General features: G+C 45.0%; 3 protein-coding genes across 6 annotated transcripts; 1 reads left to right on the forward strand and 2 right to left on the reverse strand.

Annotated features, from left to right (window-relative positions):
• The first annotated feature begins 814 nt into the window (after positions 1-814).
• Positions 815-6,321, forward strand: B3GNT4 (UDP-GlcNAc:betaGal beta-1,3-N-acetylglucosaminyltransferase 4). 3 transcript variants are annotated; one of them, XM_079957805.1, is made up of 3 exons: positions 815-1,282; positions 3,729-3,789; positions 4,862-6,321. In XM_079957805.1, exon 3 carries the CDS (start codon positions 4,889-4,891, stop codon positions 5,969-5,971), a length of 1,083 nt encoding a protein of 360 aa, XP_079813931.1. In that variant the 5' UTR covers positions 815-1,282; positions 3,729-3,789; positions 4,862-4,888; the 3' UTR covers positions 5,972-6,321. The 3 variants fall into 3 exon arrangements, with proteins under 3 accessions (XP_079813931.1, XP_079813929.1, XP_079813930.1); XM_079957803.1 differs by lacking the exons at positions 815-1,282; positions 3,729-3,789 and adding an exon at positions 2,692-2,835; XM_079957804.1 differs by lacking the exon at positions 815-1,282 and having other exon boundaries at positions 2,961-3,789.
• A 3,255-nt stretch (positions 6,322-9,576) lies between these two features.
• DIABLO (diablo IAP-binding mitochondrial protein) lies at positions 9,577-14,453 on the reverse strand. Its single transcript, XM_079957832.1, has 6 exons — positions 14,118-14,453; positions 13,255-13,375; positions 11,451-11,582; positions 11,244-11,354; positions 10,825-10,921; positions 9,577-10,292 (listed from the first exon to the last, which is right to left on the reverse strand). Exons 1-6 carry the CDS (start codon positions 14,168-14,170, stop codon positions 10,075-10,077), a joined length of 732 nt encoding a protein of 243 aa, XP_079813958.1. The 5' UTR covers positions 14,171-14,453; the 3' UTR covers positions 9,577-10,074.
• A 3,827-nt stretch (positions 14,454-18,280) lies between these two features.
• Positions 18,281-22,854, reverse strand: LOC307205391 (uncharacterized protein). 2 transcript variants are annotated; one of them, XM_079957695.1, is made up of 4 exons: positions 22,601-22,854; positions 20,121-20,366; positions 19,774-19,883; positions 18,281-18,557 (listed from the first exon to the last, which is right to left on the reverse strand). In XM_079957695.1, exons 3-4 carry the CDS (start codon positions 19,790-19,792, stop codon positions 18,373-18,375), a joined length of 204 nt encoding a protein of 67 aa, XP_079813821.1. In that variant the 5' UTR covers positions 19,793-19,883; positions 20,121-20,366; positions 22,601-22,854; the 3' UTR covers positions 18,281-18,372. The 2 variants fall into 2 exon arrangements, with proteins under 2 accessions (XP_079813821.1, XP_079813822.1); XM_079957696.1 differs by lacking the exons at positions 20,121-20,366; positions 22,601-22,854 and having other exon boundaries at positions 19,774-20,078.
• Positions 22,855-24,407: the final 1,553 nt, after the last annotated feature.

Genomic DNA, 24,407 nt, shown 5'->3' on the forward strand with positions numbered 1-24,407 from the left:
TGTGATTCAGCTCAGTGATTCAGCTCAGTTCAGAGGCTGGCCGCATCTGGCTGTGCTCTGATGTCCATCGATCCCACCTTCGTCGCCAGTGTTAAGTTGTGGGTTGACATAGCAGACGACACAGCGATTCTCCAAGTAGCTCTTTATTTTGTAAGCTGGAATAGAACTGACTGCAAACAGCTCAGCCGGCCTGCTTTTATAGGCAGCCGGCTGTCAACATTGTAGCAACAAGAGCCCAGAGTTCCCGCCTAAAATAACTGACGTGGACCTGAGTGAAAACTATCTACAGACCTGAGTGAAAACTATATACAGTATCCCCCTGCTGGCCCAGGGTGAAACTTCACTACATAACAAGAACCTTGAAACAAAAACCGAACAAAAGTTGGCGTCTTGAGTATTTTGTTGGCACAGAACTGGCCGCAGGAACAGAATAACTAACTGTCCAAGCAAAGGTTAAAATAAACAGTTGAAAATGCAGGGGAAATATTTTCATTGTCAGTCAAAATCAGGCACTCGAAATTAGGGGCCAAGGGGGCTGACCTACAACCTGCCATGTTGGATATATTGCTATGGGTTGGTTGTAAGTGGTAGGAGACCCTGTGGGAAATAGACATTATTTTGAGGGGAGAACTGGACACTTGGGGATTCAGAGCTACAATGGACAGGTGTGTAGGGGAATCCCTGAAGAGATAAAATTGAAATCTACCCCTCCAATCACTCAGGAGTCTAATAAAACAATATTTATTTACCTTGTAAGAGTTAAACGCTGTGAGCCACTTCAGGAACAAAATTAGACAACACTTGACCCAACTTGAAACTCCTGCTAGTTCCCTGGCAACTGGGGGTTTGATTACTCAATGAATAATGTCAGTTAACTGTCGCCAGTTTAATAACAGCTTCTGTCATAGGACTTTTCAGAGTCTTAGAGCCTCCACTCTCCTTTCTGCTCTACAATCTCTTCCCTTCTTCCCTCCTCTTCAGCTTCTCCACACTGCTGCTTCTCCTCGTCCAGGCAGGGTTTTGTTTTTGTTTTTTTGTATCCTGGGGGCCACATTCCCTCCTGGACAGCCTTCTGAGGGCCATGTGCTGGTGGTGGGTGGGGCCAGTCAAAAGTGGGTGGAGCAAGAAACGTAAATGTTGCCCCATACAGGAGGCCAGTTTCTCCACACACTCAAAGCTCCCTTCTCTGTCCTCCATGGAGGCGATTCTCCATTCCGTGCCCACCACACATCCAGAGGCCCCCGGAAGCAGGCATTGCATTCTCCTTGCAGAAGGAAAAGAGGTTTCCTCACAGAGCCTTGAGAAGGGGGGCAAAAGTGAGGGGGCACAATAAACTGGGCTGCTGTCCCTTACAGGGATCAGATCTGCAACCTTGACACTATCAGCACCACACCATAGCCAGCTGAGCAAGGTGCTCTTTATTGTGCATGATTTGTCAGGGTGGTTATACATGATTCTGCTTTCAGTCACGCTGGCACATGCAAACGTTTTGGGGCAGGCATATGGCTTCATTTCCAATCAGTGTGTGTCCCATAACTTCCTCCTGAAATTCTGTATCTTTTCAGAGCATACATATTCTGGGGTTGCTTTTTTTTTTGTCCTGATGTTGTTGCCTCTCCAGACCCCAGTAACAGTGCAGCAGTATCACAGAACAACTAATAAAATGGAATAATTTGCACACTCTCCTGCTTAAATCCAGCACTCGTGCATTATTTTTGCTGCACAGCACCTCCACAAAAATTGCCAGTCTGGAAAAACCCTAATATTGCAAATAAAGACACCATAAGTCCGTGGGGTTGCTGTCGTTTCATTTCAAAGGTGAGATACCTTTGCAATGTGATGGCAGTTGTGGGCGGTCCTACTGCTCAGAAAAAGAGGGTTAGATTCAGTTTTGACAGTGTCCCTTCTATATTTTCTAATTTATGCATGTAAGACTGCAGGTTTTGTTGGAAGTTGATCAATGCCATTTTATTATAAAATCAATAAAATACTCTAAAAAGAGAGAGGTGCTGAGTACCCCCCGGTCCATGCAGATGGTATTCCTGCCTGGGGCATCCGTGGTGCTGGTGTCATCTCACCTGCACCTCCACAAACCTGCCCATGACTAAAACTTCCTCCAAAGCCTTGGGCCCCCAATTCCTTCTCCAGCATTCTTCAATGTTCGTGTATTCCTCATAAATTCTTTCATTCGTGCAGAATGGCTGCCATTTACAAAGCACTGTGATCCTTATTAATTAGCAAATATGGAATAGTACATTAATTTGGTAGTTTGTTAAGAGTCACTGGAAATTGTAGCTCGGCTTGGGGTAAACTTTACTGCCCAGAATTCTTTCAGGGAAAGAATGTACTTTGAATATTCTTTCAAGGCCTAATGGGTACATAGCCTAGGGATGGAGAAAAACAAAATTCAATTCTGCCCCGCGCAGCGCTGGTTCCAGTCCGGCGGGACTCCGCCCTGGCCGGGGGAAGGCGGCTCCCCGGAGGCGGCGGCGAGGGCGAGGGCGGCCGGAGCCCCGATCCGCGCGCGGCGCCGCGCCTTCCCGCCCCTGGGAGGAAGGGCCAGGCAGCCGGCCGGGGGCGCGGGGCCAGCGGGACAAGCGGAGAGCCTTTGCCGACCTGGACCTGGCGGATTTCTGCCTGCCTGCCTGCCTGCCGGCCGGCCACCACCTTCGGCTCCCCTCGGCTCTCCGCGCTCTCGGAGGATTGCAGCGGCCCACCCGGGACGCGCAGAGACTTTTCTCGCAGGTTTTTTCGAGGGTTTTGTTTTTCTGCCCTGAGCCTGCTCACCTGGAAGCAGCTGGGGAAATTTAGGCTTGGCTGACAGCTTGCAAAAAGGTAACACTGATTTATCATTTTATTTATTTCTTATAAAAATACATCATGAAAAATTTAAAACAAGTTAAAAACAAAAGGAAATTAAAAACAGACACGAGTAGCCCATGCTTGGAGTCATGCTGTTAATTATCTGTATAGGCCTGGCAGAAAAGTTTTCAGCAGGTGTTTAAAAGTTGGCACAGGAGGTGCCTGCTGACTCTCCAGTGGCAGAGAGTTCCACCGGACTGGGCCAATGACACTTCCTTATGGATTGCTGCACTGGGCAGTCTAAAAGAGACAAGGCTTCAGGACAGCAGGACATGTAGTACAGCACAGTCTCCAGGGAAGGAGCGCCAGACCTTTATTTAGAAGTATGTCAGCCAGGATTGGCGATGAGGCATCACACTTTGTAGTTACTTGCACAAAAATGAACTTTTGGGTGGACGTGATGGTAGGGCATCTCATGGGGCAGAAGTGTGCACACTTCAGTTCTGTATTAAAGCTTAATAAGCAACTAGGAACCACATTCAGCCGCAAGGTTTTGAAGTCAGGCTTGCCTCTTTTCTAACCAGAGTAGGCCACCACACAACACCCTGGTTTCCTGCCCAGGTGCTAGATCAGCCGACCAATGCCCCTTTAGGTGGTACTCAGGCAATCCCTGCTCTTTGTTGCTAATAGTCAACTGCTTGTAAATGATGCTAATTGAGACTTCCTTTGGCTGTTGGGAGCAGCTCCGTGGACCACCTGGTTTCACAATGAGACTCTTGTGTGGTCCACAGCAGCTGATCTGTGTGGTTGAACTTGCACCATGCCAGCTGGGGGAAGGAGCTCTTCTGCTCTGCACCCAGAAAACTCAAAACCTGAAGATCTGTAACTGCCTCTTGCTTATTTTCATCATTTTTCTTTTCCATCAGTTTCTTCAACCAGCTGGCAACTTGGAGGCATCCGTGTCAGTTTGCATCAGCAAATGTTTAGGTAGCTGGGCAGCCACTTGCCTTTATTCCGATGCTCTTGGGGCAGAAATAGTTAGAGAAATGTCAGCTAAGGAGAAAAGAACATAGTTGTGGTGAGTGGTGACTGAGGGAGGGGGTAAGTGAGTGCAGATTATAGGAGCAGAACTAGGAGCTTGCGTGTGCCTCTGAGAGAGGGATTCTGATCCAGAGCTTCATGTCTTTTGCAGTACACAGATGGAGCTCTTCTGCAAGTAAGTCTTCCCACTGATTTTACTTGCAAGGCACAGCTCCATGTGAGCCAGGGAAGGTGTGTATTACACTATGGTGAAATCATAGGTATAACCTCACTTGCACGAAACACCGTTTGTGAATTGGATTCCGCTCCATCCTACTAAGAGTCCTTGTTTTGAGCCAACTGCCTCTATGTCTTCAGTTGTGTCTTTTTACAGTCATGAGAACTACTCATTTGCTTCTTAGGTGTCTGGTGGGTTGCAATGAAAGTGGCAGTTCTTGGAATCTGATGCCTGCATGGAGCTAGTCATGTTGGCTCACCCAAAATGAATGCCCCGCTTAGTGTAGAAACACTGAGAAATTATGTCCTGGTAAAAACAATAGCAAGGGCTTTAAGAAGACAACTTACAAGGGTGTTGAGGTAATAAGCAGGTCTGCAATATTTAATTGATTAATCTAACCAATTAAAAAAAACCTTTGATTACATAGTGTTCTGTGATTAATCTGTAGCAGATTTGACATACGTATAATCCTAACAATATGAAGTACCCATAAATGAATTTGGCAACTACTGCTTCCCTCTCTTCAGCAAGGAACTGTGTTGTTGCTTTAGCATTATTTTTGCTCAGATTCATATTTGTTCAATTAATTTGCTGAAACTCATACTATTTGCTAAGATTTATTTAATCGGATTGACAGCCCAAGTAATTGGGTGTGGGGTTGTGTGATTTTATCAAGGTAGTAGGAATCCCACCTGTGCTCATAATATTTCAGACAGAACAGATTATGTGCTCACTTGCTTAACTTAATACAGAGCACATGGAAAAGTAACCTCGCAGTTGTCCTCCATCTTTGTCATGTAGGGGTTCAGTTCTCCGACATTAGCTGAGATGCAGACCAGGATGAGAAGATTCTCGGTGTACATCTTACCAGCTCTATTACTTGCATGCTTGGTCTACTTAAGGAGAGATGCCAAGCTGGTTGCGTCTTTGGCAAACAGAGAACTGCGCAGGCCAAACGTGAGCGTTCCCAAGTTGGTGAAATCAAGCAAATGCTTGCCAGACATGATGGTCGCGAATTCCTTTCCCTCCCTCCCTGAGGTTCACCGTGTTTTCTTAACCTATAAACACTGCCGGAATTTCTCGACATTGCTGAAGCCCTCCAGATGTGCTGCAGAGACCTTCCTCCTGCTAGCAATCAAGTCCACCCCTGTGAACATAGACCGCCGCGCAGCCATCAGGAGCACCTGGGGGAAGGAGGCCATTATTGGTGGGAAATTGGTGAGGCTCCTGTTCTTGCTTGGCCGCTCAGAGATCAAAGTTCAGGCTCACTCCCTCCACCAGCTTTTGGCCTATGAAAACCTGGAGTTTGACGATATCCTCCAGTGGGATTTTGTTGATAACTTCTTCAACCTGACACTGAAGGAGCTGCATTTCCTTCGGTGGGTGGCAGAGGACTGCCCCCATGCCTGCTTTGTGTTGAAGGGCGATGATGATGTCTTTGTGAACACGTACAACATTGTAGAGTTCCTTGAGCATCTGGACCCTGACAAATACCTTTTTGCTGGGGATGTCATCAGCAAAGCCCGGCCAATCAGGAACACCAACACCAAGTATTTCATCCCAGAGTCAATGTATCCGGCATCCTTCTATCCACACTATGCTGGCGGCGGCGGCTATGTCATGTCACGGCTGATGGTGCAGCAGCTGCAGGTGACGGTTGAGGACACTGAGTTGTTCCCAATAGACGATGTCTTTGTTGGGATGTGCTTGGCCAAAATGGGGATCATCCCAATGCACCACCCTGGCTTTAAGACCTTTGGAATCCAGAGGCCCTTTAATCCCTTTGATCCCTGCCTGTACAAAGAACTGATGATTATACACAAACTGAACCCAACGGAGCTGTGGGTCATGTGGACGTTGCTGAAAGACGACAACCTCCGATGTGCCACGTCAGTAACTCAGAAACTATAGGATAGATTAGGATGTGTCTAGTGCAGTAAAACTACCAGACTGAGACTTTGATAGGAGCTGGCTTAAATTGATATAAACAGATATCTTTCCCCTTTTTTTTTAAGATAGTTTATTGTAGAATAATTTTATTGCACTGATTTCCCACCCCCACCCCCGAAATTATTTACAGATGTCCTCAAAAGTTAGCAACCTGCCATGCCCAGAGGCAGCTGCTGCGGAGGAGGAGTGGGGGGGGGGGGAGGGTTTGCTTTCATGCTTTTCCTGGTAGCATCTTCTCCCTGGTACTGGAGTAAATGGCTGTGGCCAGGCTCTCCCTGCATCCTAAAATAAAGTCGTCTCTTGTTTCTGTTTCTTTGGTTACCTGCTGCACCAGCTTCACCTTGACTGGAAGTACTCATCAGGAGTAAAAGGTAAAGGTAAAGGTACCCCTGCCCGTACGGGCCAGTCTTGACAGACTCTGGGGTTGTGCGCCCATCTCACTTAAGAGGCCAGGGGCCAGCGCTGTCCGGAGACACTTCCGGGTCACGTGGCCAGCGTGACATCGCTGCTCTGGCGAGCCAGAGCCGCACACGGAAACGCCGTTTACCTTCCCGCTGGTAAGCGGTCCCTATTTATCTACTTGCACCCGGAGGTGCTTTCGAACTGCTAGGTTGGCAGGCGCTGGGACCGAGCAGCGGGAGCGCACCCCGCCGCAGGGATTCGAACCGCGGACCTTTCGATCGGCAAGCCCTAGGCGCTGAGGCTTTAACCCACAGCGCCACCTGCGTCCCACTCATCAGGAGTGCATTGGTCCATAAAGAGAAAAAACTTCAACTTGAGAGAAAACATTAAAAAATCGTATTTTCTGTCTTGAAGCACTACGGTCAAAGGTAAAGCAACCAGTGTAATACTTTTGGCAGTCTTTGTAAATGTCTCACTAGCGAATATGTGAAGTCTCAAATATTCTGGTGGAATGTTGGTTGCAGGATGTGGTCTGAGGGCACACAAAATGGAGCTACGCAGGTTCAGTCTGTTCAGTGCCTGATAAGGCTATCAAAGACTACCAGCCATAGTGACTATGTTCTTCCACTATTGTCAGAGGAAACGTCCCTCTCAGCACCAGTTGCTGGTACTTACAGATGAGGAGACTGCTATGGTACCCAGTTCTGCTCATGGGCTTCCCAGAAGAGCAGGATGCTGACCATTGCCCTGGTCCAGCAGACTCTTCTTATAAGCAGAGAGCACCAGTGGATACCCTGGGTTACATGATGGTGAAAGGCAGGATGTTTTCTTTAACAGAAAAAGCACAATTAATAACATTCCCCATCAGACTAACCCCAGGGTGTGTCTTCTTCTAATCTGGCATCAAGACATGTCTCCTCTACACAGGTTTAGATCAGTTTAAAACATGTTTAATTATTTTCATGGCTTCCAGACGAGGGATGAGCTTGTAAAAGTACAAATCCCATAATTCTCAGGGAGAGAGGACCCACAACAGCTAAAGTTGTTAAAATGTGTAGTGTCGCTAGACCACTGGAGTCTCCTACTGTAGCAAGCCACCCTGGCCTTGGCGTAAAGTCCAGGGGTATTTTGAGCTGTTCTCCAAACTCAGGTGCTTCTCTTCCCAATTTGAGGCCCCTCCAGATGTTTGCACTTCATTAGCAGTAGACAGGGGTCAAGGAAGATGGGGCTGTAGTTAAGCATCTGGAGGAAGGCAGGTGCAGAGTGCTTCACTAGGCCTGGGTAGCTGGACTCTGAAGATAGAAACCCCGAATCGTCTTTTACGGTAACCTCTGTATTAACCTAAGGGGTAAGTCACTGTGCTGTAACAAAATACATGTTGCACAATATATTCATGCCTAACCAAGAGCCATAACATGTCTTCATGGTTTTCATGTTTCAGTAGTCATTTTTCTCACTGGAATTTGGGCAGGAAAAGTACTCTGTGTTGGGGGTGGAACTGCAAATAATCCTGGCTTGCTTCGTTTCCTTCCCTTTCACACCAATGCTGAATTATTTGGAAGAATAGGGGTTGAACTCCCATGCGACAACAGAGAAAAATGGATAGAAGAAATGTCTATGCAGCATTTAAAATTAAAGATTGCAGGGAGACAGGGAACAGAAAATGGGCAATGCAGCTGATCACTTGCATGTGTGAAGTGTCTCCAGGTGACCAGCTAGTGGGGGGAGGGGGAAGATGTTAATAAATTGGAAAACCGTGTTTTTTCTCTTCTCCCCATCACCCATTTTTTAGTCTTGTCAGCTCCATAAATTTACATAAACAGGGTAAGTGAACAGGCTAGTAAAGATGTTAATGGGCAGGTAACTTTCCTGGGCTTAGTTGTAAGGGTGTTGTGCATTACAAGCACACATAGACCCATCTTTTCATATTATTGTTGTTGTTCAAATTTCTGTATTGATTTTTAAAAATTATTATTATGCAATGTCATCAGCTAAGTTGGATTCTCCCCTTCTTACATTTTCTCAAGCTACATCTTTTGCATTCTCCTCTCCTGAAAATCTCTGGGCCTTCCATGCTGCAGTTTTTCTTTTGATGGACTGCCTTGTCGTCTCCAAAAAAGCATCATGCATTGTCAAACAGCAGAAATCCAAATCATTGCTGACAAGGCCCACATCTCGGCTGTTCCTTTTAGCATACCTTTCCTGTGACCCGGAAGCTGAACGCCGGCTCCCTCGGCCAATAAAGCGAGATGAGCGCCGCAACCCCAGAGTCGGTCATGACTGGAGCTAATGGCCAGGGGTCCTGTATTTTAAAAAAGAACTGTGACTACTTTCTTTTCTGATGCAATCTGATTTATGGTTCCCTAAAGTTGGTAGCTGGTGGGTGGAGAATAGAACATTAAATTTAGTTTGCAATCTATGAGAATGGTGTCTTTCTTGGGGAGGCATAAATGTGTTATTATTTTTACAATTAGTGTGTTCATGCAGGGCTGTAATTGATAGCAAGGGGCATTCAATTATGGTGGTATGAAAAAGGAGATGAAAGGACACTTGTGGTGTGTTTCTTGAGCCATGATGCGTGCAGCAATGAGAAGTGAATGTTTGTGTGCAACAGTTCCATCTGACCACAGGAAGTGATTTGCCTTTACAAAAAAGCCTAGCCCGCCTTTCTTTCTTCACTTTTGGCATTACCTGGCTCACATAGCATTCCAAAGGGTTCTCTTCACTTTGTGTTTGAGCAAGATAAAACTCACCTCTATATCTTATAAGCTCTAAGAGGTATATTTGATTTGAAACACAGTTTTGTTGGAGTTAGATTAAATGCACTTATGAGTAAGTCATATTGAATGTGCAAGATTGCACTGAAAATTTTAATCACTTGTCTTGAAAGGTGCCTTTTAGTAGTGTGATAGATGCTGCACAACCTATTCTCCCCATCACCTTTTGAATTTTTTACTCCATAATGTTAGGACAACAGATTATTCCCACTGCTGGGTGCAGCTATCTGAATTGAGTGATTAAATTATTGCTGTTGTTGGTTGTGGTTATGTAATGAGACACCCTTGTGTGACTTCAGCTACTGTGTGCTAACATGTAGATCACCTGTGCCATACTGGGACGATTGTCTGCACAGTCCACTATTAAGAAACTGCCTTTAGCTACAGTTAAAAGAAGTCCCGCTAACTTTTATTTTTAAAAAGAGGTTGCTAAAGTTCACATAATTAGGGGGGAGCATATACACACACAAGTGACATTTATCTTTTAAACTGACTTTCTGGCAACTTGTGAAATTTCAGGTGCAATAATAGTTGGCATGACTTCATTTCCTTTACAACCCAAGTAAATAGTTTCAAAGAAAAAACCCAACCCTTTTGAAATTGAAGGTACAATTAGCTCCAGGCTTTTGAGAGTTTGAGGACCTGTTTGAGTTTGAGGAATCATCTTCATTAGCCATTCTAACAATAGATCTCCACAGCCAAGAAAGGACCCCTCAGCTGGCTACCTTCACATTTGCATAGTTGATTTAAATAGAAACACTTTCCCACAAATCAGAAACACAACTTCCAATGTCCAAAACCTGCAGCTAACAAGGTTGGTATTTCAACTTAGTGCCTCCTTCCCCCATCAAAGTTGGGGGCAAAATCCTCAGGGCTAGCAACACTTCAGTCTTCACGCAGGTAGGCTTCTTCATCGGTTTCCTCCACACTGGCTTGTCGACCGGCTGGCAACAACGGTGGCTCTTCTGTCAGTTTCATGAGCTCCTCAGTTTGAACTTCTGCCAGCTTAGTCTCTGCTTTCTGCGACAGCTGCCGCACCTCTTGCACTTGGGTTTTCACCAGCTGAATGTGGTTATGTGTTGAAACGGATGCTTGATCAGCTCCTGAAAAAGTAAGGTTAAAATCAGCAGTTTTACACCACAACACTGATTGGACTTGGGTCCAGGCACAGATTCAAGGGTGTTCATGGATGGGCACATGTCATTCACATTAAGACATGGCTGTCATATGACAGCAACGTGCAGGCATACATGGTTGCAGATGCAGACTTTCCTTGCACCCGTATTGCAGAATTCCTTCCATTATTTTCTTTCACCACATCACAGGACAACAAATCCTGAGGCTGGTTTAAAAAGATCTCTCCAAACATGGTCTGCATTTGATGAAACACATATATGCATGTTGTGCTATTTTCTTTTAACATCTCCAATATGCTTTTGGAAGGGGGGGGGCTTCTATGGTACAAACCAAACTCCAAAATCAGGTGTGGGAACACCCCTACACGTACACTCTTCTGGACCAAAGTGTTTGAGAGACAATTCAAGTGAATACAACTTGTCCTAAGATGCAAATGCCTTGGAAAGGACAACAGTGGGGAGCTATTCAGTGATGGGGATATGCTTCAATGAATAATACCAGACTGATACGCTGCTTCTGCTGCCATCTCTGAAAGGCGCAATGCAGTCATCCACCTGGATTCTAACTTGAGGTACTCCTGTTGCTTCGCAGTCATCTAAAGACAAAAGCTACAATGAGAAACAGCATCTGAACTTGCTTATTCCACCAAAAATAAACATTTTATAAGCAGGTTAGGTTAAATAAAAGCAAACTTCTGATTTGGCACAATTCATTTACAACCACTCTCATTTGAACTTACAGCTGTATATCCGATCACTGTTAAGCCTCCTTTAAAAAAAAAAAAAGCTGTGTTTCAAGTGAGAATGGAGTAAGGAATTTGAAATCAGGCCTTTGGGGTCCATATCCAGAATATCAATGCTGGAATACTGGTTCCTGAAAAAGATGCATTGAGCCCAGGTTTCTTGCTGGTTCCTTACCTCTACTCGAGCACCGATGATCACCTGCCAAACTGCATCCTCCTCATTGGAATTCATTTTCCCAAGGAGGTGTGTGTATTTCTGGTACAGTGACACCAACGTGTAAACTGCCTGCAACAGGAAACAACCCATACTCAGTAGCACCCAGTTAACTAAAAGTTTGTGTTATGCTACAGAATTCAGAAGTTCAGAGACAGAGCATCTTACCGTTGTATACTCTGTTAGAGCTTCAATTAACGCATATGTTGTTTGAGAGAGAAGGGTACCAGTGCTATCGGTTACTAAAGACACAGCTCTTCGGATTAACGCTTCATTGCTAAGTGAGCTTGGATCATGTTTCTGAAAGACAAATATTATGCGTTTGCCAGCTTGCTTTTCAAAATAATAGCTCTTCAGAATCTGGAAACCTGACATGGCTGCTGGCAAAAAAGAAAAAAGCCAGAAGTCATTAACTTTAAAAAATATTTTATTAGCGTAACAGTGAGTACACCAATCAAAAGTATAAATATATATACGAATGTGTAAAATATATAAAATGATACCAAAATGATAATACTATCTGTTACTTATAAGAAAAAAATGACCTAAAACAACTGGAATGGTAAAACCAGTGTTCGCTCAGATAAAACCCATTTAAATTAATGGACCTAAGTTAGACATGTCCATTAATTTCAGTAGGTCTACTGTGAGTAAAACCTGTTAACTAATTATTGAAACCTAGTACAATGTTTACTTATCCTCAGGCAATTCCTAATAAAGTATGTGGCTTGACATTATCCCATATTTACATAATTAAAAAGTCTCTACTTTTCACTGAACAGACTGCCAAGGCTTTTCTTCTTTTGTTCTGAGTTTGTCAGATTTCTCATATGTCCAATATCTCACACCTTAGCTCTCCACTCATCTGAAGTCAGAGCATTGGGTTTTCCCCAGGTATAACTAATGGCGATCTGTGCAGCTGTCAATAGATGAACTGTTAGTTCTTTACCTTCTGGTAAAACTAAAACCTTTCCATAACCAAATAAAATAACTAGAAAATGCATTGGGAAAAGCCAAATGTTGTGATTTCTCCGTTAATTATATGAGAAAAAAATAAAGCAGTAATGATACCTTAGCAGCTAGGTGCTGTATGCTTATAATAAGAACCTAAGAAAAGCCTGCTGGTTCAGGCCAATGGGCCATCTTGTTCTCACAGTGGCTCACAAGATGCAGGTGGGAAACCAGCAAACAGGATTCAAGCACAAGAGCCCTCCCCTTTTGTAGTTTCCAGCAACTGGTATTCAGAAGCATTTATGCCTCCAACTGTGGAGGCAGAGCACAGTGTTGAACCAGACCAACAAGGATGAGCAACTGAATTTTTAGTTCTTTATTAGCAAAGCACTTGGTTACATCACAAGAATACTCATGCTGTCTACGACTAGCAGTCCTGTGCTCTGTCTTGGACAGTTGGAGCTACAGTGTGGCCCCATCCCCTCCTGTCTTAAACTTGAAGTGCATGGATCCTCCTCAACAGCAGCTCTAGCTGTTCCAGGCACTACACGCCTCTCCTTGAGCGTGGAGACAACAAAGTGGGGTTTCCAAAACCATGACTGTCTCTAGAAGCACCTCAGTCTCTCCAATATCCGAGGCCTCCTGCAGCTCTTCTGTCTCTCATTGCCCTGTCTCCTCTTCCTGACTTTCCTCTTGCACCACCAGTCTCTGCCTCCCTCGGCTCACATATCACCCCCGTCCCGTTCCTCTGGCTCCTGCCCATCCCTGACAAATAGCCACATTTTCACGTACTGTTTAAACAGCTGCAAACAAGTAGAGACACAGATGTCAGGAGGCAGCAAGTTCCAGATAAAAGAGTAACAAGGACAGAAAGGCTGGAGGGGTAAATAGAAGAAAAATTAAACCCCAAATGGAAGGGAAATGATTTGTTTTAAAAAAGAGAGACTACCAAAGAATTTAAAAATTAAGTTGAACCTTCGGTCCTGGCATTGTAACCGATAAATATTTCCCAGAGGATTACCTGTGTAATAGGAATTGCAGACAAGGTTACTCCAAACCCCAGTGCTACCACTTTGCTCCATGGTCCCCTCAATCCTGACATGCAACGAGCTTTACCATTTGCCAAGATGGGAAAACTGTGCCTAGGGGGAAAAACATATCCATCTTAGGTACAAGTGCTATAAGCAATATGAATTCTGGAGGACGAATGAGCAAAGATCCACCATATTTGGAGTCCACTGCCAGCCAAATCCTGCTTACAGTCCTCTCATTTCAAGAGCCAGGCTGTTAGGAAACTGAGCAGGAACTCCTTAACTGTACACATCAATGTATTCCTGTTGTGTTTTATGATTTTCCTGATATTGTTAGTGAGCTGGAACTGGTCTGTGACCATAATAATAAAATTCAATTCAACTGTACATCTGTCACTGCAAAACAGTCTACCTCCTCCAGGATTTAGACTATAAAACATTTTCAAAGATACCTTGTACCTTTGAAGATGCAAATATTGATTTCTTTATTTGCTCACGGTGCAATACAAGCAAAATAATCCAAATAAAACAATACAGGCAAACTACGTCCAGAACGAGCAGTTAAAAATCACAACAGCAACACTTAAAAGAGAGATTTGTACAGTGAATACAAACTGGGTTCTGTTGTACTTAGTTGGGTATCCAGATCAAATTTCGCTTCAATTATCTACCGAGGATTTACTAATTCACTGCAGGGGCCGCTCCTATAGGAGTCGGCAGCACCTCCGGGAGCGAATTCATCCCAGGCAGACGTTGCTATGGAAGTGAACTGAAGCAAAAGGCGCGGCTGGGGGGAGACAAAGCTGCGGGGGCGGCAGAGCGAAGTGGAGGAAGCTGGTTCCTTCCCAGATACCTGAAGAAAGCGTAGCAGCTCCGCAGCCACCGGCTACTCAAGGCCGTCGCCATCTTGGTTCAGTCAAGGCGCAGCAGAAATACGTCATCACCAGCGCCACGGCTAATGCCATAGAGATATTTCGTAAGGAGGGACGTAGCCTTCCGCGCCCCTTTTCTTCTGCGGGAGTCCCGGTCTTCACGTTTCGCGCCGTTGCCTTCCTCAGAGACTGATCCCGGCTGGGTCTATGAGGGATTTATACAGCTAGAACGACGACAAAAATCCTCATTATTAGGAAGCCGCCGCCTTCTATCGTCACTTCCGCTCTGGAACGGTTCTGAGTCTGTTTATGTCTTCGCAGAGCAGGAAGGAGAACGTGCGCGCTACAGAGATGCGAAAGGGTAGAGTGGCGCTCCTCTATGGACATCGCAAGCTTGTTCCCCGCCCGCCGCCACGGGCGACGACGCGCCTCCGAGTCCCACTTGCTGGAAATCCTGAGCGAGATGGAATTGGCGTCGACGGCTGTGGGAACGGAGCGTCCTTTCGTCTGGTCCTGCAGAGTCCATCTGTTGAAATGACCCAGCGGCTGTTTCTTTACCGGAAGTTGAGCCCTTGTGACTATGTTATTTTTCTGGCTCTAGGAGGTTTCAAGCCGAAGCCCTTGGACGAGCTTTTACGCATGCGTCGGGGTCAGCAGCGGGGGGGGGGCGAGAGGGCCGCTTGCGTGTTAGCACGTGATCCTTTTGGCGGGAGAGACCCCCCTGGCGCGTGCGCGTGGCGAGCCGCCCGCCCCGCCCCGCCCTGGCTGCGCCCTGAGGGGAAAAGCGCGCCTTTCCTTTGGCGCTGCCCGAGAGAGGCGGCTGATAAGAGACCCGGATTTGTTAATAGAGTTTGCCTGAAGTTTATTCTCTATATTTAGGTCTCAGACTTCCAGAGTAGCTGACATATTAAAACAGAAAAAGCACAGACAAATGAAAAAAATAATATGAAAAATCGCCAGAAGCCGAAGAGCAGCATGACAAATCCGCCCCAAATAAAAGCAACAAGCAAAAACCCTCACAAGAGGAAACACATCTACAGATCAAACAGATGAAAACATAGGGAGGAAGCAATAATGAAAAACAGTTAAACATTAATAGAACACACACACATACAGATCATTGCAACCAAAGCATCACAGCCCCAGCCCTTTCCTTCAAAAACAGTTGGTTACCAAAAGCCGATTGAAACAATAAAACTCTCCCAAGTGCCGGTCAAGGAGGAGGAAGGCAGTTCAGCTTGCCCAGGGAGGGAGTTCCACATTCTGGCTGGGGGCAGCCACTGAGAAGGCCCTCTCCTGTGTCCCCACCCAGTGCGCCCAGAGAAGGCAGGATTGTATGGGGGAATACAGTCTCTCAGACAGAGTGGGCCTAAGTCATGGACCTACAGTCCCATAAAGGTCCCATCTGCACATGCCTGTGTGATGCTTTCAGAAGATCAGAAGAGCCTGCTGGATCCGGCCAAGGGGGCCCATCTAGTCCAGCATCCTGTTCTCACAGTGACCAACCAGATCCTGCCTGTGGGAAGCCTGAATATAACAGCACACTGCCCAGCTGCAGTTTCCAGCATTGCTTGCAGGTACAGTATTACACTTTAATAAACGTAACATTTCATAAAATGGCATCTAGACCAGATCTCAGCCCTTCTGATCATCAGAAACATTAACTTGTAAACACATATACATTATACACCATTACAATCGTAATGAACATTTCCCTAAATATAAACTGAAAGGCTTGATGAACATTAAGCAAATTAAAACCTATAGTAGAATAGCTAACTTTAAGTGTTAGTTTCATGGTGATCAGATTTATACAATATTTAATTAGATGTTTAAAATACTACTTCTTTTTCAATTTAAATTTTTATTGAATTATTATGCAGATACAAACGAAACAAAGTATACAAACATTTCAATTGAATAAAAAAAAAAAGAAAACAGAGCAAACGCAAAAAGTAAGAACATAAGCATAATACTGTACAACGTAACTATAATAGGCATCCCAGAATTTCATTTCTCTACTGAGATAATGACCCTTCTGGGGGAGATCTCTTTTTATTATACTTTTGGTTTTTTGACTTCCATCGACCTCACAGTGGTTCATTTCCTATAACTAAAACATTATCTCTATATTTCAATAAATTCCTCATCTTGGTATAAGGAGACATTTCCCCACTTACGGGTTTATTCTAAACACAACCAAATCTTGGTTGTTGAACCTTGACTTGATAGGTAGGTATTTAGGGATTCCCCTTCCTTCTGGGCTATTTTATTTGACCTGCTCCTTAAGGCTTCAGTCAACTTAGCGAGGTCCAAGTACTGGCTCAGCTTTTGTAGCCATTCTTCTCTAGTTGGTATATGGTTACCCTTCCAGTACTTGGCCATTAATATCCTAGCTGCCGTCACTGCATAGAAAAATAATTTTAATCTTTCTTTTGGAATATTGTCAGTTAGAATCCCAAGAAGGAATGATTCCGGGTTTTTTGTGAAATGTAATTTTTCGTAATTTTTTTCATTTCCTCATAGATTGTGTCCCAAAATATAATTTCTTTCAGGGTTTAAGGTAACAATCTTAGCAGACCTTTTACCACGATAAACAATGTAGCAGTTGAGAAACTATTAAATAGGTAACAGAAAGGTTAAATGTTGTCACTTTTTCCTAAAAATATTTTTAATATCAATTTGCATTGATTACTTCAGGTATCCCATGTAGATACCTTCAGAACATTCTGTTTTTTAAGTCCTCCTATTATTTGTGTTTGTTTTTGTTTTGCTGTTACAAGGTGTAGTGATACGCTTTTATCTTATGTTCTGCTCTGCAGTTGTTGAGGATTTATTGCAAACAATCCCAATCTGAACAACATAAATTATACAAGACCCACAGGTAACTTGGTTGCTTTTATTTTTAAAGAGAACAATTGCACTGGGGTTTAATCCTTCTCCAAACAGCATTGTGCCAGAGATTTTGTATCAGAGAGAGAAACTAAAAGCAGAAAACCAGGAGTGTGCTCCAAGTGAGGTAACAAATCATAATTTAAAAAGTCAACATCTGAACCTAGTTACAGCCTGATCAACTAGCTTCTGTTTTTATAGTAGTACTCCCATGGAGAGACAAGAGAAAGAAGATGAATTTCAGAGGATAAATTTGTAATTGATCTTCTAACTGAAATACCGACTCCTGAAACAATATGCAAAAAGCACAATAAGATCTGCACCAGCAGTCTATACCTCCAGAAGGTTGGAGAAGAGACTTACCATCATTGCCCTCCCTGATATTTGCCTTTTGCTGCAGTCAGCCTCCTCTGGAGTAAGGAAATGGGAGGCAGCTGTAGCCTGAAAGCCAGCAGTATGCCATTTGAATTGTATTTAATTAAGCCAGGCTCCTTTGAGTGCAGCAAGACCAGAACCTTTATTGTTGGTTAACTTGTTTTGCTATGTATTTATGTGGTGTTGTTGTTTAGTCGTGTCCGCCTCTTCGTGACCCCCTGGACCAGAGCACGCCAGGCCCTCCTGTCTTCCACTGCCTCTTGCAGTTTGGTCAAACTCATGTTGATAGCTTCAAGAACACTGTCCAGCCACCTCGTCCTCTGTTGTCCCCTTCTCCTCCTCCTCCTCCTCCTCCTTCATGGATCACTGCCTTGCCATGGCGAAGGGGCTTGAATAACTCAGAGAAACTATGAGCTATGTCGTGCAGGGCTACCCAAGATGAACAGGTCATAGTGGAGAGTTTTGACCAAACGTGATCCACCTGGAGCAGGAACCTTCAAGCCACTCCATTATCCCTGCCAAGAAAACTCCATGGAGAAAGGCAACAGGTATGTATTTATGTACTTAAGCCTATATTGTTTGGAGATTATTATTTTTTTGGTAATGTTTGTGAAATTGTTTTTTGTTTTTGTTATTTTGATAGAATTTACTCACATGTTCTGTATTTTATATATTTGTATATTTCCAACGCTCTTCATTTCAGTGTTTTTTACTGTTTGCTGTGAAACTGCTTTGGGTACAATTCATTGTGGAAAAGCAGAATATAAATAACCTCAATCAATCAACCAAAAAATAATTAAAATAATTTGCCGTGCATTTTATATATCTAAAAGGTACATAATTAAGCAGGTAACAAAATAAACTTGTCGAGTCTCTAGAATAGAAATAGAATTGTGTTTATTGATTGGGTGTTGGATAGACAGTGCATCTGGGCTCCATCTGTAAGCCGCTGGTGGAAAACATGAGCTGTCACTTAAGCACCAGGAAATAAGTGGTCCAGCCAGCCAACAGCAGCGCCCCTAACAGCACTGTGTAACTGAACAGCACAAAAGCTAGGAGTTCCTTCAGCACCTTCAGGAAATGGACAGCAAACGATTCCTGCATGATTCTGGCTTTGCAATGTGGTGGAAATAAATGCATGGGAATAGTCTGATCTGCAAGGGAGACAGAGACAAAACAAAAGTAGGATTAAAGTTGTATTGTAAAGCAGAAACTGATCTTGTGATATACAACAGTGACCTAAGCCGATATATATAATAGAGCAATCACATACACGTTAACTCATAAGTAAGTTTTGCTGAATTCAACGGGGCTTGACCACACTCTAAGTTGGTTAATGGCTAGATATCTGTGCTCAGGCCGCTGATGGTCGCAGTACTCTGGGCAGATTTGAAAGTGGTTCTGCAAAATCTAAATTAGGAGTTTGAGACCAAGTAATATGTCATCTACACAAATGATTACTACACAAAGGGGTCAGCCAAACATGAGGAAATTAGCCCCCACAAATGGATTGTGTGCAGTTGGAGAACAAAACCTCTCAATATATAGCTGATAATGCATTAATACCACCTAAATGCACCAATAAAAAGCAGTCTGTTCCTCCAAAGGGAGGGAGCCTCCTTTAATATTTAATGTTATAATTGCATCTAATGGACAGACTGGCAGAAAACTTTTGCTTTGATTTAGGGTTGAGTACATATTGTTTAGCTTGCATCTTTTTATCTGCCCCAAATAACCAGCATTAAAGTGGGAAATCCATTGTGGTAAAATTGATATACAGCACTACTGCAACATAGCCATCTGCAGTGGTCCTTAAACTTTGGGGAAGTAAGGGCGCTGCACCCTTTCAGTTCCCAGGGCTTTGGAGCTTATATGCTTGGCTGCCCTATTCCATACTGCACATTTTTGCCATTATTAAGATTTGATGAGCCAATTCAGTATAAAGATAAAAAAATCCTATTCTTTCTCAGGGTGTTTGTATATGGAAGGGGTTTTTTTTTAAGAGGCACACACACATTGAGAGGGTCATAGACTAAAGAAATACACGTTTGTCTCAACAACAGAAAAATAAAGCCAGGAAGCTAATCCAGGAAGATTATTTTTCTCACACAATATGAAAGCTGTTGGAAGTGAACTGAGTTTCCATAATGCCAAGCACCTGCAATAATTATTAAAAGCAATGATCAGATAAATTTGTAAAACTGTGTTTAATAATCTGTTAATTATCTGTTTAATTATTCTTAATATCAATATATGTCTGCTGATCTCATGCAAGGTTTTATTATATATATGAAGAAAACAATATAGTTATCAGACCACAAGTTTAAAATATTTTACATGATATAAACTAATTTAGAAGAAGTTTCTTACCCTGGGCAAATGACGGCATTTACTTAAAGTTGCTCTGCACCTTTGTTTCTGGTCTCTCCCTTTAGCGTCTGGCTTGTGATGTAGCTGGATCTTCTTCCGAGTCTGTTAATCTGGAGAGGCAGGCATAATGACGCTGTATTTACAAGGCAGCTTAAGTAGGAATGGACTAGGTGTGGTCAGGGACAGGACCGCAGGATATACAGAACTCCTTTGTTCATCTTCATTGTCACACAAAAATATCCCTAGTGGGTTTTTTAAGTGAAAGTTTAATGCACGCAGCCTGGGTGTCTTGAAAATTGCATTGTACTGTATTTCATAAACTGTCATTCCCGCCCCCCACCACTTACAATTGTGCTTTTGTTTCTGGTTCTCCCCGTCCACAATTTTCAGTAACAGTTGTGTGAATGATTTCAGTTATATACTGCAGCTGCTTCAGACAGGCACAGAAACCAGAAGGGCAAGGGCTGGGAAGTTGTGGCCCTCCACATGTTGTTGGGCTCAGTGTCCCCTAAGTCTTAGCCAGCATGGCCAGCAGTCAAGGATTATGGGAGTCATAGTTCAACAGCAACTGAAGGGTCACAGGTTCACCAACCCTGTAGAAGGAAAACAAGTATGCATAATCCAAACTAAAAAGTCCTCTAATACGTATTGACAACTATTGGCCATGGGCTCAGGTGTAAGGAGAAGGAAAGATAACTATCAGGGTGCCTCATACCTCCACCTCAGCTCCAATGTTTCAGGAAGCTTATGATTTCCTGCACATTTCCTGTTACAATCTTTTTAATGGTCCTGTGCATAGAAGCCAACTCCTAGGAGCCTAGGGGGCTTTGCCCTCCCCAATAAAATATTTGAGGGGGCCATGCCCCCCCCCAGTTGATGGGCATTGCCATTCAAATAGTGTGTGTACACCGCATTGTGTGGGGCTTACCTGGGCCGCCACAATATTTTATTCAAGTTGGCACCCCTGATCCTCTGTGTTGAAGATTAACACCAAAGGCACAAATCCCCTTGTTTAAGAAAAACGAGTGGGTGACCCGTGATGGTAAAGTTGCTGTAATTTAGCCCACTCAGCTGCCTGGTTCTTTCCACTTGGGATGATGGTGTGATTGTGACGTTGCTACCATTTTGATTTTCTCAAGATGACTGGACCACCCAGCACCCTATTGCATCAGAGCAAAGGCATCTCCATTATGTTTTGGATGACAATTCCCATCACAAACATCTCATTTCTTGGTTGAGTCCAGAGAGACTGGCACAGGGCCCATGGCTGATTCTTTTATTAAGAGTCCTAATATAGCTCAATTTGCATTACTGAATCGAGAATAAACGGCATCTTATCTCATGACAGCAGTGAGACAGGGCACACAGACCTCCCATCTCAGAACAGCCATGCCTCCCACCATAAAACTATATTATAAATTATGTGGTTTTAAACCAACAGCTTTATGTTTCCTGCCATAAACCAATAACACATTAAGATTTTTTTAAAATACACGTGCCTTGGATCGACTACACATAAATTGCAAACAATAAAACCATCAGTTATAGTAAAGGCATACATGTAGTAAATTGTTACTTGAAATCAATTAATTTGAATAACTTATTTTCTTGGGGTTTATCCCTGAAAATTGACATCTTTTCTAAACAGATTGGGAAAGAGAATGCAATACTGTACTTGCTTAAGTTCTGTTTAGTAAAGGAATGTATCTATCTACTTGTTAGCCTGAGGTTGGTTTCTCAACCTACAATTTTTGTGTGCTAAAAACAGGAGGCTAATTCTCCCCTTAATGCAGCATCTGTTGTAGAAGTTAAGGGATTGAGCGGGTGGTTGCTGAACAACTCCCAGCATGCCTGGAGGATGTGGACCATTTGGATCCCTTCTAATCGGGATTCAGGCCTCATCATGGGACTGAAACTGCCTTGCCTGCGCTGGTTGATGATCTCTGGCGGGCTAGGGACAAAAGTGAAAGCTGTTTCCAAGTTCTGCTGGATCTCTCAGAGGCCTTTGATACCATTGACCATAACATCCTTCTGGAATGTCTAGAGGGGCTGGGAGCTGGAGGCACTGTTATACAGTGGTTCTGCTCCTTCCTCCTGGGCAGTGTCCAGAAAGTTGTGGTGGGGGGATGAATGTTCAGACCCCTGGGATCTCACTTGTGGGGTGTCTCAGGGCTCCATCCTCTTGCCCCATGTTTTTTAACATCTGTATGAAGCCACCTAGAGAAATCATCAGGGGGTTTGGGCTGGGTGTTCATCAGTATGCGGATGATATCCAGCTCTCTTTTAAATCAGATCCAGTGACGGCAATGAATGTCCTGTGTGAGTGTCTGGAGGCAGTTGGAGGATGGATGGTGGCTAACAGATTGGGGTTGAATCCGGACAAGACAGAAGTACTGTTTTGGGGGGACAGGGGGCGGGCAGGAGTGGAGGACTCCCTGGTCCTGAATGGGGTAACTGTGCCCCTGAAGGACCAGGTGCACAGCCTGAGAGTCATTTTGGACTTACAGCTGTCCATGGAGGCGCAGGTCAATTCTGTGTCCAGGGCAGCTGTCTACCAGCTCCATCTGGTACGCAGACTGAGACCCTACCTGCCCGCAGACTGTCTTGCCAGAGTGGTGCATGCTCTGGTTATCTCCCGCTTGGACTACTGCAATGCACTCTACGTGGGGCTACCTTTGAAGGTGACCCGGAAACTGCAATTAATCCAGAATGCGGCAGCTAGACTGGTGACTGGGAATGTCCACCAAGACCATGTAACACTGGTCCTGAAAGATCTGCATTGGCTCCCAGTACGTTTCCGAGCACAATTCGAAGTGTTGGTGCTGACCTTTAAAACCCTAAACAGCCTCGGTCCTGTATACCTGAAGGAGCATCTCCACCCCCATCATTCTGCCCAGACACTGAGGTTCAGCGCCAAAGGCCTTCTGGCAGTTCCCTCACTGTGAGAAGTGAGGTCACAGGGAACCAGGCAGAGGGCCTTCTCGGTAGGACACCTGCCCTGTAGAACGGCCTCCCATCAAGGCGATAAGCAACTATCTTACTTTTAAAAGACATCGGAAGGCAGCCCTGTTTAGTGAAGTTTTTAATGTTTAATGCTGTATTGTGTTTTTAATTGACGTTCCACCCCCACCCTGCTTGGGTGGCGAGCCAATTTGGGCTCGCCCGCAGAGGCTGATGGACCCTGATAAATTCCGTCAAGCCTTGCGGGACCTTTCTCCCCCGGCGACTCATTGACTGAGCTTGTTGAGGCCTGGAATACCCAGCTCCTGGCAGCCATCAATGAGATCGCACCTAAGCGCCCTCTGCGACCCCACAGAAACCGGGCTCCCTGGTTTACCGAGGAGCTCCGGAAAATGAAGCGGGACCTCAGACGGCTAGAGCGAGTATGGCGGGGTGCCCGTGACGGAGCTTCAAGAACATCTTTTAGGGTTTTTATGAAAACCTACGAGATGGCAGTGAAGGCCGCTAAGAAGTCCTACTTCTCGGCCTCCATTGCATCCGCTAGCTCTCGCCCGGCGCAATTATTTAGTATAATTCGGTCTTTAACGTCCCTCGAAGGACAGCCAAATTTAAATAACAATTTGACACACAGCTGTGAGGCATTTGCGAGCTTTTTTGCGGAGAAGGTCTTGTTGCTCCGCCATGACCTCCCTGCCAATTTGGATACAATAAAGGAACTGGAGGCCCCTCGACTGTCCTCGGGTTCAGTATTGGACCACTTTGACTGGATATCCCCAGCCGATGTGGACAGACTCCTCCGAGCTGGAAAGCCCACCACTTGTCCTCTCGACCTGTGCCCGTCCTGGCTGATTAGAGCGTGTCCAGACGAGGTGCGGGCCCCCCTGGGGGATATCATCAATCTGTCCCTTGGCACCGGGACATTCCCAGGGGAACTGAAGGAGGCAGTGGTGCGCCCGCTCTTAAAGAAAACATCATTAGATCCCTTAGATCTATCCAATTACCGCCCGGTTTCGAATCTTCCATTCCTGGGTAAGGTGATTGAGAGAGCGGTTGCTGAACAGCTTGGTAGGTTTCTGGATGAAACATCGGCTCTGGATCCATTCCAGTCCGGCTTCCGCGCTGGTCATGGGACCGAGACGGCTCTGGTCGCCCTAACAGATGATCTCCGCAGGCAGCTGGATCGAGGCGAGTCGGGGCTGCTGATTCTTCTAGACCTGTCAGCAGCCTTCGACATGGTCGATCACGAACTCCTGGACCACCGCCTTGCCGACGTGGGGATCCGGGGCACAGTCCTTCAATGGCTGCACTCGTTTCTCTCTGGTCGGGGACAGAGGGTGGCGCTTGGGGGGGAATTGTCATCCCGCCACTCCTTGGTGTGTGGTGTGCCCCAGGGTGCAATACTCTCCCCGATGCTTTTTAACATCTTTATGCGCCCCCTCGCCCAGCTTGTCCGGAGTTTTGGGCTGGGCTGCCATCAGTATGCTGATGACACCCAACTCTATCTGTTGATGGACGGCCACCCGGACTCGGCCCCAGACACACTGATCAGATGCTTGGAGGCTGTGGCTGGATGGTTACGTGGGAGCCGGTTGAAGTTAAATCCTTCGAAGACAGAGGTCCTCTGGCTGGGACGGGATGACATGGGACTGAGGGGGCAACTCCCATCTCTTGCG

This window comes from Podarcis cretensis (assembly GCF_951804945.1).
Source record: "Podarcis cretensis genome assembly, chromosome: 16".
In the NCBI taxonomy this organism is placed as follows: Eukaryota; Metazoa; Chordata; class Lepidosauria; order Squamata; family Lacertidae; genus Podarcis; species Podarcis cretensis.